Source organism: Erpetoichthys calabaricus, chromosome 2, assembly GCF_900747795.2.
Source record: "Erpetoichthys calabaricus chromosome 2, fErpCal1.3, whole genome shotgun sequence".
Taxonomy (NCBI): Eukaryota; Metazoa; Chordata; class Cladistia; order Polypteriformes; family Polypteridae; genus Erpetoichthys; species Erpetoichthys calabaricus.
In genome coordinates, this window is record NC_041395.2 from 130,004,679 (window position 1) to 130,017,703 (window position 13,025).

The following is a 13,025-nucleotide window of genomic DNA, read 5'->3' on the forward strand; positions in this document are numbered from 1 at the left end:
CTTTTGTATTAGTATGTTTTAGGTATTTTCTGAATACATTCTTCTATTATTTTGAAATGTACGTATTACAAGTATTGGAAAAAATATGTATACCATGTAATTTTCCATGAAAACAATATGCCATTTTCAACTTGTTTTTATAAACAATGTTTTTCACAAACCTATATTGCATCCTGATCTCTCGAGATTAAAAGTCTGACTATAAAAGAAGGTCACAATAAAGTCATTAGGGTGATTTCCTCTTTTGAGTAAATGGCGTCAGTAGTCTATTTGTGTGCATTTCTGAGTTTTATTCTTAAAATCAGTTTATGTGATATACCAAAATGCAAAATCCAGCAAACATTCCCACTCAGTGGATTATATAGAAGTGGAGACATTATGATAGGAGGCATTTTTGAAGTAAGCACCAAAGCAGTTTTGCAGGAGTCACTGATCCAATCCAAACCTGGACAGTGGAAGTGTGAAGGGTAAGTGTCTGATCGTGCTTACTGTACATTCATTACAATATTTACATTTTTTCATCTAATTTAATAGTAAAATGTTTATTGTTTAATTTGAACCAGACAAAGATATTTTATTCCTTTCAAAAAAGCCAACAGCCAATTAAAATTTTGCTTGACTTCTCATTGCAAAAAAACATGAGCAAATTCTCCTGCTTCCAACTTTTTGTCTACTGTTAAATATGTCTTTTTTCATTTGTTTTAATGGTTGTGAAGGTTTACTGTTTTTTGTGTACTATATTCATTGTTTTTATTTCATTTTAATTGCTTTTTAAAAAGTCAATAGCATTGCTCAGAATGAACATGCTGTGAGTCGTTTTTGATTATGAAAAAGTGCAGAATACAAATAGATTGTAGAAACTTGTGGCAATAAATTAAGTAAATTTGCTTGGAAACAGATGAAAAGTTTTACAGTAATACTCTTAAGCTCCCCATTAGTCCATACTGGGTTTCTCTAGCAAAAACCTGAGTAATATAGGAATAATTGTAAAATTGCAAAATGTTACAAATATTTTATTTGATTTAAAAGAGACAGTATTTTGGCAGTAAATATATACAGTAAATATATTTTAAAATTAGAAAAGAAAATGTATTGATTAAAAGATCATAAGTGTTTTAATTAAATAATTAAATGCATAAATAATTACAATAAAATTATAAGCTGCATACTCATGCAGTTACCCACAGAATTTTGCTTAACTAATTTGCAGAAATCAGTGAAATCAGTTTACAGAAAAACAATGATTATATCAGAAATAATAATAATCATCTTGAAAGTCACCATACTGATAGTATACATGCAAATAATTTACTGTACATTTTTAAACTCATAAACTGTTCTTTTGTCTTCTGACAGTTTTGATATTTCATTATTTCAGACAGTGCAGGCTATGGTGTTTGCTATTGAAGAAATAAATAAAGATGACAGTCTTCTTCCAAATATAACGATGGGTTACAGCCTATATGATAATTGTATGAAACTGCCTGTCGCACTGAGTGCAGCAGCAGCCTTAATAGGCGGTCTAGATGAAAATATCTTGGATTATTACTGTACTGGTCTGCCTCCAGTTCTGGCCATCATTGGTGATCCTGCATCAACGCATTCAATAGCCATATCAAGAATACTCAGCCTTTTTGGCATTCCACTGGTAAAGAAAACTGATAAGTTTAATATAATTATCACTCATTCTGTGTTTTAGTAATAAATTTAAAGTTGATACTATTTGATTTTTTACATTATTTATTGTTATATAAGCAAACAGATTAATCTTTACCTAAATACCTAGCACATTCTATATTTCATTGTTTTGTTGTCAAAAAACATATTTTCACTAAACATTCTTAATTAAAACACTTAACCTGTAACAAAGGTATATAACTACAAATCATATATTTAATTGAACATCCAGTTTAATGTGAATATGTCAGAAATAATAAATTTAAAGTATTGAAAATGTGTGGCAAGTTATTACTTCTTACAAAGTACAAAATCAATTTAAAGGACCTCACATACTCAGAAAATACAGTTCTGCAAGCATGGATGAATTACAACCTGACTTTTGTAAGTGTTAATCTTACTAAAACACAATAATATCTGACACATTTCAATATATGTTGTATTTTTGTTGCAATTTGTCATTTCTAGATTAGTTATTATGCTACATGTCCTTGCTTAAGCAATAAACAAGAATACCCATCATTTTTTAGAACAATCCCAAGTGATGCTTTCCAAGTGATGGCAATTCGTGACATTCTTAGACATTATGGATGGACCTGGGTTGGTGTGGTAGCAAGTGACGATGACTACGGGCAGTATGCAGTGAAGACCTTTAGTGAAGAAATAAAGAATTTTGCTTGCATTGCTTTTTCAGAAACTATCCCTAAAATTAATGAAAATCTAAAAGTTTCTAAAATTGCAAATACTATACGAGAGTCAAGTGCAAAAGTCATTGTGGTATTTTCATCTGGTTCTGATTTAATCAGCTTAGTTAAAGAAATTATTCACCAAAACATAACTGGCAAGCAATGGATTGCAAGTGAAGCATGGAGCACATCTCATGTATTAATCACCATGGACATCTTCAAAGTGTTTGGAGGTACACTGGGCATCTCCATTCATAAAGGTGAAATCTCAGGATTTCTGGAGTTTCTGTACAAAGTACATCCCAATTTTAACCCTACCAACAAATTAGTACAGCAGTTCTGGGAAACAATATTCAAATGTAAGTTTAAGGACATTGTCAATGGTACAGATTGGTCAGACAGTAAGCTATGCACAGGAACTGAGGATATAAAAGCAACAGCAACTGCCTACACAGATGTCACAGAATTAAGAGCTTCTTATAATATTTATAAAGCTGTGTACGCCATAGCGTATGCCCTGCATAATTTCATTTCTTGTGATGCAGAAAACAACTCATTTATGAATAAAACATGTCGTATCACAAATGTACAACCCTGGCAGGTAAGGTTATTTTTCAGATTATGAAACAATGTCACAGGCATCTACACAATAATAATTTAAATATATTCAAATATTAATTTGATATAATTTGAGTATAAACATATTCAAATATTAATCTGAATATACTCTGTATTTTGGTGGAAACTAATTTTTAAAAATAATATATCATAAGGGATTGTCAAATGCAGATCATTAAAATACATTTTATAAAAAATTACATTTTATGTATTTTTATTTTATTTATTTTTAATTATTTATTTTATATATAATTATATATCTATGTATCATATATATATGGATATGGATACGTATGTATATGTGTATATCTATTTTTCAAATATATATGGATATGTATGTATATGTGTACATATGTATATTATAAATATTTGTCTTTCTATCTGTTAATAAATATTTTTATTTATTTACAATACAGCTAATTTATTTTAAATAATGTATTTCTCTGTAACAGCATGGTAATACAGTGGTTAGCACTGCTTGCTTCCTCAGTGCTTTCCAGGAGTCACTGTCTGTGTGGAGTTTTTATGTCTGCTTATGTTTTTCCCGGGCTGTTCTGGTTTTCTTCTCACATCCTAAGATCTGTTTTAAATGGCAGGTTTAGATTGCCCCAGTGAGTATGTTTGTGTTAGAATGCCATTCAACAGACTGGTGCAATTTTGTTGCTCAGATTGACTCTGGATCCCCGTGATTTTAAAGATTAAGCTGGTTTCATTAATGGATGCAAGGATGATACCCTGTCTTAAGCACATTGCTTGCTTCTCTGAATTGTAGAAAAAGGGACTGTATTTTTATTCCAGTAATGTTTTTTTCTTTCTTTCTGAAACTAAGGTTCTTTATTATTTGAAGAAAGTCAATTTCACCACTCATATGGGAGACAGAGTGGCTTTTGATGAAAATGGAGATGCCCTTGCAATTTATGACATAGTGAACTGGCAAGAAAGTATTAATGGAACAGTAAAAATAAAAACTGTTGGTTTATATGATAGATCTCTGCCAACTGGCCAAGAAATAAATCTTAAAGAAAATGAAATTTTTTGGAATTTTAATAATCAAAAGGTAAGAATAAGTATTTATCCTATTTTTTTTTTTTTTAAATGGGCCTTATTCTTGCAGTTGCATACTGCCTGCAAATAAATCAGTTGTAGCTATAGTGATTTTCTCTGTAGTCATTTCAATACTCAAGCACTCTGCTTGCTGTTCTGCTATCTGACAGAGTCCTGAATCAGTATGCAGCAGAAGCTGTCCACCTGGAATGAGAAAAGCCACACGGAAAGGACAGCCTGTTTGCTGTTTTGACTGCATACCGTGTGCTGCAGGAGAAATCAGTTTTGAAATTGGTATGTAAAGCGTATTGTTTGTTCAGCACAACAGAGATTTTGTTGTAGGACATAATAACTGTCCTACAACAAAAATAAATTTTTCTTCAGCCAGGCATTGTGGAGTAGTGGTTCAAGCTATGGAGTTGGGACCTCAAACTCTGAGGTTCTGGGTGCAAATCCCATTACTGACACTACATAACCATGAAAAAGTCATATCACCTACTTGTGCTCCATTTCCACTTTTCTTATTGCCATTTTAACTTTTTCCCTAAATAAGATAATGGGTGTTTTTTTAATAATTGCACTTGTGACATGGGATTTACACCATACAAAGAAGTTTGCCAGAGTCTCACTGGCTTTCTATAAATGAAATGATTTTATATAGCACGGAACCGACCTCTCTGTACTATTCTGTCCTCAGCATCTTTTGGAGTTTGTTTGTTATACCACTTCTTTATCAGCTGTAAATATATGGTATTTCTAAAAGTTAGCTTTTTTTCAGTTTTATTCTCTCAGTCACGTTCACGCTCTAACCCCCCTTCTGATCTGACTCTAATTAACAGCGCCAGTATAAATTCACACCTGATCTGACACTGTTTGTTTTCAAATAATATTGCATTAGTGCGACGATCTTTCCTGATTGGTACTATTCAGGTCATAAAATAATTTCTTCAAAATGTCACATATATTTGTCTCTGCATTTACATTGTGCACCAGAAGGTGTGAGTTTATTCAATGCGAGCAGGAACACGTGGGTGGCCGGTTGCTTGTGCTATAACACGATTGACTTGACGGCGATGAACGCACATGTACTGTACAAGGCATGCATGGGGGCCACTAAGAAAAGAAGAGTGTTCATGGCTCACCTTGCAATGAAGCTTCGTAGTCACTTCTTACAAGAAAAGGCAGTGGATAAAGCAAAAGAGGATGCAACATCAACAAGCTTCTGTTCCAAGAATGCCACTTCCCCAGCCCCTTCAGTGTAATAGTAACACAGCACAGAGAGAAGTGTGTACATTGCAACAGGTACACACATCGTAAATGTAGAAAGGGTGGTCCTTGGGTGTGTGGGAACTGTTAACATTTGAATTTGATGATTGTATATAGCATGAAACTGATCTGTCTGTACTATTCTTTCCTCTGCAAGTCCTGGAGTACAAAAGAAACCCCATCATACAGCAACATGTGCGATGTTGTATCGTGATTGTGACTGAGAGAATAAAAGTGAAAAAAAAACACTAACTTTTAAGTTCTATAAATTTACACTGGCTGTTACAAACACAAATCAAATGTATGTTTTTATTGTACAGTATAATATTAACAATAAGAGCAGCTCACTACTCAAAATGGTAAATTTGCTGGGGAGGTAGTTTCGAACTCACGACCTCCGGATTATAAGTCGTTAGAGCTAACCAAAGCACCATGGAAGCTGTCATATTGTACTTGCACCTTTCGTGAAAGTGTTTATTTGATATTTGGCAATCAGCCTTCACACATTATACAGTTCATGTCTACATTTTGTCATTTATTACTATAAACATGAAAAACGTGTCTGTTTTAACAATGTATTTACATAGATTGTTGTAGACACAAAACACACATCAAATTATTTCCCTTTACAATTCTGGGTATCTCACACCCAGATAATCAATCAAGGCAGGAACTGGGAGAACCTCTTGCCTGTTCTGAGGCAGTGGGGGGGATGGTATAGCAGGCTGCTTGCTGCTTGGGCTTATTGACACATTTAGAAGGCAAAAGATGCTGACGGAGAGGTGCGAAGGGATTTAAGGTGGGCCGGATTTACAAGTTTTTTCGTTGGCTCTGGTAATTCTAGTGTTAAGTGAATGTGAATGTTTGCAAGGGTTTGCTCTAAAATGTTTTGGATCCTACCAATGGAACTCTTACAACATTTAGACATATATCACTTTCATCTTGTATATACAAAATCCTAATATTCTATATATTTTCTAATAGTTACATGGAGATGGGGCTGTTGAAACTACATTACATTTTACCTAGTAAATAGCATCATGGTGGCTAATTCACAGCCTTCTCCTCAAACTGCCTGGTTTCCCAAATCTATGTATTGTATAGCTACACATTTCAACTATACAGAGCCAGCTTTAACACTAAAGACACGTTTTTAAAGTGTTAACAGAAACATTATTTTCTAATGACCACCTACTGTACCTAGAAATGAGGGGACTGAATGTTGTCTGACTTCTACTGTTATTATTTGAGACTTTAATTAACATTCATATGTACTGCACTACCATTTGAGACTTGGTGAAGAGTGAACCACGGTCAAGTATTCTAACATTTGTACTATCAAAAACACATCTGGCAGATATTGTATAGACTTCTTATTGCATCTTGTGAATTGCAGATAGCAAGCCCATCAATAGTTAAATCGAAACTAACTCAAATAAGTAAGTAATAACAAAATGTTACAAAGCATGTTTTCATGTGGGAATATTGCTTATTTTTATTTAACAGATTCTCTTGAATGCATCAAGTGCACATCTGAATTCTGGCCAAATTCTGGAAGAAATGAATGTGTTCTTAAAGAAATTGAGTTTCTGTCATATGAAGACTCGATGGGAATCACATTAACAACAACAGCCTTGTCAGGAGCCTGCTTATCGATTGGCGTCTTGGCAGTTTTTATTCATTACAGGAACACTCCGGTTGTTAAGGCCAACAATTCTGAACTGAGCTTCCTCTTGCTGGTGTCACTGATCCTTTGTTTCCTTTGTGCACTGTGTTTCATAGGCCAACCTTCACACTTAACATGTATGATAAGACATGTATTGTTTGGAATAAGTTTTGTTCTTTCTGTTTCTTGCATACTTGTAAAAACAATTGTTGTGATAATGGCATTTAAAAGTACACTTCCTGGTCATAACATAATGAAATGGTTTGGTACCTCACAGCAAAGAGGCACTGTTTTCTTCTTTACTTTTATACAGTCTTTGATTTGCATCATTTGGCTAACTATAGCACCCCCTATTCCTGCTAAAAACAGTAAATACCAAAATTCAAAGATTATATTTGAATGTGACATTGGATCAATAGCTGGCTTTGCCTGCTTGATGGGCTACATTGGTCTGCTGACATGCATTTCATTTTTATTGGCTTTTCTTGCACGGAATCTGCCAGACACTTTCAATGAAGCCAAGTTTATCACATTTAGTATGCTTATTTTTTGTGCAGTCTGGATAACATTTATTCCTGCTTATCTTAGCACTCCTGGGAAATATACAGTTGCTGTTGAAATTTTTGCAATTTTAGCTTCAAGTTTTGGCCTGTTATTTTCAATATTTGCCCCAAAATGCTATATTATTTTAATTAGGCCAGAGTTAAATACAAAGAAAGCCCTAATGGGCAGAGGGGAGTCTAAGAAATAAATTCTAAGTTTTATGCTGTTTAAATGAGTTGTTCCTCATGTTTGACAGGATTTCATTCTTCAGTGTAATAGATATTTTGTCTCTGTATCTATCTCTCTATCTACTTATCATTTTAATTTTAGACAAGGATCTATCAATCTGTTTGTTTAACAGAATACACAACAAAATGAGAATGATATACTGAATGTATTATTTTTGGATTTACTGAAATAAAAACAGTAGTGCTAATAAGGACTGCTCACCATGCCACACCAGCTCCTGCAGTGGGTTTGTCTTTTTATAGCCTTCAGCTGGCACTGAAGCTTGTCTATGGATTAATAGCCGGCCAGCTCAGGCTGTTATTATTTCTTGCTTCCCTCCATTACTGTTAGAGGCAACACTATTACACAGCTCTCCTTCCAAGTGGTCAGCTGTCCTGCCGGCCACTTCCATGTCCTTGCAACAGCGCATAGACATCTCTACCACTAGCAGTTATGTGCCTAGTGACACAGCTGTAATTTCTGGCAGCGATGCAGCAGGAATATTTCATGCTGCATGTGATGCTCCATGTCCTCGGCTCTAGCACATTCACTCTTTGGGTATCTAGTTGTTTATTGCTAAATAATCAGTTGGTGAGAGATAATGAGACACAGACCCAAAAGATAAAGATAAATATTAAACTATCTATTCAATCCAGTACCAAATGACAAAAAAACAGTGTTGTGTCCAGTGAATAAATATCATTCAAAACATTTCTGGTGCAATCACATAAATATAAAAAATATTTAATGCAAAAAGAAGCAAAATAGAAAAAATATAAAGGAATAAATGAAGAAAACAATCCATTCCTCAACCCTCTTTTCTTTATAAAAGTAAATATAAATGTGATCTCAGATAAAAATTATGCAGAAATTTGAAAAAATCTACTTGTTCATCTTATCACATTTTCACAGATTCTGCCTCCATTTAAAAGTTCTTAGGAGATCTTCATTTCAGGCTCTACACTACCTTCTCTCCTATAGAGCAGTCAGAACATTACCAGATTGCAAACACATGTAATCGAAAAAAAGAATGACCTCTAGTAACTGCAGTGTCATTATATATACCCATGGGAATTATACCACCAATCCATGCAAACACTTTTCTGTTCCACAATAGGAATTTATGCTGCCATACTTGTGACACCACATGCTTCAACCAAGCAGGAAGTCCTATTTTAAGGGGGTACAGACTTGTGGTGCACATGTGTATGCCAACACCCAAACAATTTCACTGATCAGGTAACTCTCTTGACAGGTCACTGTCCCTGCACTCTCTTTTGGTCCACAATTTACTCTCCACTCTCTTCCTTGGTGGCAACTAACCTGGTGCCCTTTCAGATAGTGGGGAAGCCTCGGCAAGATGTCCTTTGCACCTGTGTGTGACTTAATAGGCCTAAAAGGCTGCATGACCGCCTTAGTGTGCCTGCTCCCAGAGTGAGCCTTTGTACCACTAACCAGCCGTTTCTTGTGGGTGCCTTTCTCTGCACTGCACCACCTCATATCAATCAGGTAAAAACATAAAACTATTTAAATACAAGCAAATAATTAAATCTACAGATAATTTTATGTCAGCACCAACATAACCCTGTGACACACACTGTCACATTGCACTGCTGGGCAGCAAAACAAATCTCCCTTGTGGTGTTAAGAGGCCAGCCAATCACAGTGCACCACTATGGCCCAGTGTTCTACTTTTCCCCACTGCACTTCCTCAGACAGCTGGGCTAGGAAGGTACATGGACTTTGCCAGCAGTTGGCCAAGAGGTACACAGCCCATTTTCACTGAGGGCTGAATAACAACACCAGGTTGCTAAAATGAAGAGGGCTTCCTTGGTATCAACTGTTACATGCCTTTCTCTGCTGATTGCTCCCATCCTTCTAATGGTTCTGAGCCAGCATGTAAGTGATACTCCATATCATCATTACAAACTGCCAGAAGAAGGGACATGAGTTGCTTTGAAAGCTTGCATATTGTAATCTGTTCAGATCGCCAATAAAAGGTGTCATTTTACTAGACTTCTCATTGCATCTGTAATGGCTAACAAGGTACAACACCCTACTACTACACACTGGCTCTTTGAAATTCAGAAACCAGATGATTGTGGCATTGTCCATACATGGGGCTAACTGGTGTTTGTAGAAGTCAGACCAGAAGTGCTGCAAACTGTAGATCATTGATAGGAGTTCCCTGCATGCTACACAGAAGTTCCCATCTTGGGGTTCAGATAGGCTGACACAGGTGCTGTGATTCAGGGAGTTCTTCATTTGGAGCATCACCATCTCAGATTCTGGTGTCCAATAGTACTTGCTGACTTGGTTGGTCAGTGTTTCTAGTGTCACTACTATGTCTGCTAATTCTGCAAACAACTGCTGATAGTAAGATACTAAACCCAAGAAACTGCAGAACTGCTATAGGTTAATTGGCCAAGGTTAAGTCTCACATCAGTCTTCACAAGGTCAGTGGCTACTACATGACCCAAAATCTTGGCTGCTTCTCTTCATAACAGGTAGCTGTGAACACTTACAGTACTTCAGATGATCAAGGACTCTTTCAAAGTCAGCAACAGAAGGTCTTCAAAGTAGACTACACAGTAGCTGAGTTTAAGCTGACTGTGCTGATGGGAGTCTTTTCTATCAGCACAGATGTGGTCAAAGCATGGATGCTGATGGTGCAAAGACTGTGGTTTTTGCATGATCCTTAAAACAGGCACTTCTTTCTTACACAGGTCCAGGATTCCTTCTTCAAAGTTCAGGACCACACATGGTGAAAGAAATCTTCTTGTAGGATGTAGTGAGAAGTCAAGCAAAATGACACCTTTTATTGGCTAACTAAAAAGATTACAATATGCAAGCTATAAATCTTACACAGGGACCAACCAGAAATCATGTTTAAACTGGAAGTGTAACACCAAGCATATTTTGCACAACATCTATAGTTCCTCTTCCATGATCATCTTCAGTATGCCCAGTGAAGCACTCCAGCCCTCCTGTGCTCTGTGGTCTGTCCTCCCCCTCCAAGGATATGGTGAAACCAATGACTAGTAGTTCTTAATTAAGACAAACTAAAACTTACAGTGGACCCAGATACCCAAGAACAAAAATGGCCAACTATAGAAATGGGAGAAATGGGAGAAAACCTCCAGCAGTGGAGAGGTGGTTGGGTTCACTGGGCAGACAAAACATGGATTCACCCATATCTGTTTCCACAAGTACTTTATTGAGCCTTCTAGGCCTTGCTAGGTGGCTGTGGTGATGGGCATTTTGTATTGCTAGTGCTCTAAAGAAGGTCCTCAGGAAATGTCAGGTAAAGATGACAGCTGCCAGTGCTCCACGGTTCTTGTGGACCCTACTTTGTCCAAGGGACAGGACACTCTGAATATCTTCTGGCAACAACTTTACTGTGAAGCTCCTCTCAAAGTGCTGTCACCTGCACAGTCAAGACTCCCTTGTGTTCAAGGCTTAAGCCTAACAATGCACTTGTCATTTAAAACCATGCAGAAGTGTTGGGCTATTGTCTCCCTCATCACATCGATTGGAACAGGAAGTTCTAGGCAGCTTTATGTGTGGAATCTCTTACAACAGCTGGCCATTGTATATGGGGAAGTGAATCTCTATGTGTGGCATTGTAAGTGTAGCAATCTCTTAGCTGTCTTCCCTCCTGTAATGACAGTGCAACTGCAATTCCAGTTCCCAGACCTTAGCCTTGAGACTCTCCAGCAATTCTTCAACATGTCCACCTTGTGTTTCTGAGGTGCTCAGCACTTCGCTGAGTTAGAGTTTAGATATTCTGCTTGTTCTTCTTCTGCATGGTGCCTGCCAGTGCCAACTCAATGGAATTTTTTTTTTTTTATTTTCTCTTGTATGAGTTCACTCCCTGAAAAACACTGTTCCCCATGCCACACTACAATGTCGATACTGTTCCTGGAGTGGTATTGTAATGGCAATGCCACTATATAGTTTACATATGAAAGACATTCCATTCTCTGCGGTGGGTTGGCACCCTGCCCAGGATTGGTTCCTGCCTTGTGCCCTGTGTTGGCTGGGATTGGCTCCAGCAGACCCCCGTGACCCTGTGTTCGAATTCAGTGGGTTGGAAAATGGATGGATGGATGGACATTCCATTCTAAGTTATTGATACACAGAAAAATACTCTAAAATATAAGTGCTAAAATCCCATATTTGAATATATCTCTGTGCAAGAGCACATTGTTAAAGTTAGCTTGTCATGGGAATAGTTTTACAATTTCTAAAATAGAATTTATGATCTGACCAGAGAGCTGTGCTATGGCAAAATTTGTAGGTTCTGGGAAGGCAAAATTATAGGACACAATGTAGGTAATAATCCAACAATAACAACAATAATAATTGTACTATGTAACATAGGAGACTCAACTTGGTCCAGTTAGGGTATTTCATTACAAACTTAATTGAAAAGATAATAAACAATAGTTTTAGTGCCTGACAGGTGTACCAGTAATAAGTGGGTTACATATTCTTCCTTGGTTTCAGAGAGTATCCCCTTACGACACCAGTTACTTCCCATAGTTCAAAATCATGTGACAATGGCAGCTTTTGACACTACATTGATTTGATGATACATCGGGCATAGTATTTTTTTTAGCTCACTGTTAAAATATCGTCTTATTTTTCACTGAAAAGAATATGTTTCACTTGGTCACTGGCAGCATTAAGTATGTGAAATATTCTGATATGCCTCTCTTTGTTAAACTGATGTTATAGCTGTTAAATTACTAAAGCCTGGCACGTTTTATCAGTGGGCTGATTACGGACCAGGACTGACATTGACTGGTGGCTTTTTAGGTGTTTGGCAGTTTTCAATACACTCACAACTGTTGTACATGAAAACTCAGTCTGGCTTGCTGTTCCTGAAGCCTTCATGCTAGCCTATCTGTGCAACCACCTTCAAACCTCATTAACAGCTCTTAAAATCTTTAGTCTTGCCCATTCTTCATCTGAACTGCATATAAATACATTCCACAGGTACTGGCCTACCTGTTTGATAGTACATAGCATTGCACATGTAATTCTTCCATTAATTTAATTATGTGGGAAACGTCAGTTCATTACTATATATACAAAAGTGGACATTCAGTTTAAATGGTTCTAGTGAGCAAAAGTCCCATCCCATTCGGGAATGTTTTGCCTTCTTTATCCAGTGCTACATCTACATCATAGGCTCCAATCTGAGCTTGATAAAGCAGGTAGGAATATGGACAAAAAATAAGCAGTTACTGGATGAAACCTTAGAAACTTTCAAAGGGAAACAAAAACTGTAA

At 36.5% G+C, this 13,025-nt stretch overlaps 1 protein-coding gene across 1 annotated transcript; it reads left to right on the forward strand.

The window, feature by feature from the left end:
• The first annotated feature begins 92 nt into the window (after nucleotides 1-92).
• LOC114645376 (extracellular calcium-sensing receptor-like) lies at nucleotides 93-8,057 on the forward strand. Its single transcript, XM_051922266.1, has 6 exons — nucleotides 93-467; nucleotides 1,357-1,648; nucleotides 2,146-2,964; nucleotides 3,811-4,038; nucleotides 4,196-4,319; nucleotides 6,798-8,057. Exons 1-6 carry the CDS (start codon nucleotides 253-255, stop codon nucleotides 7,706-7,708), a joined length of 2,589 nt encoding a protein of 862 aa, XP_051778226.1. The 5' UTR covers nucleotides 93-252; the 3' UTR covers nucleotides 7,709-8,057.
• The last annotated feature ends 4,968 nt before the right edge of the window (nucleotides 8,058-13,025 follow it).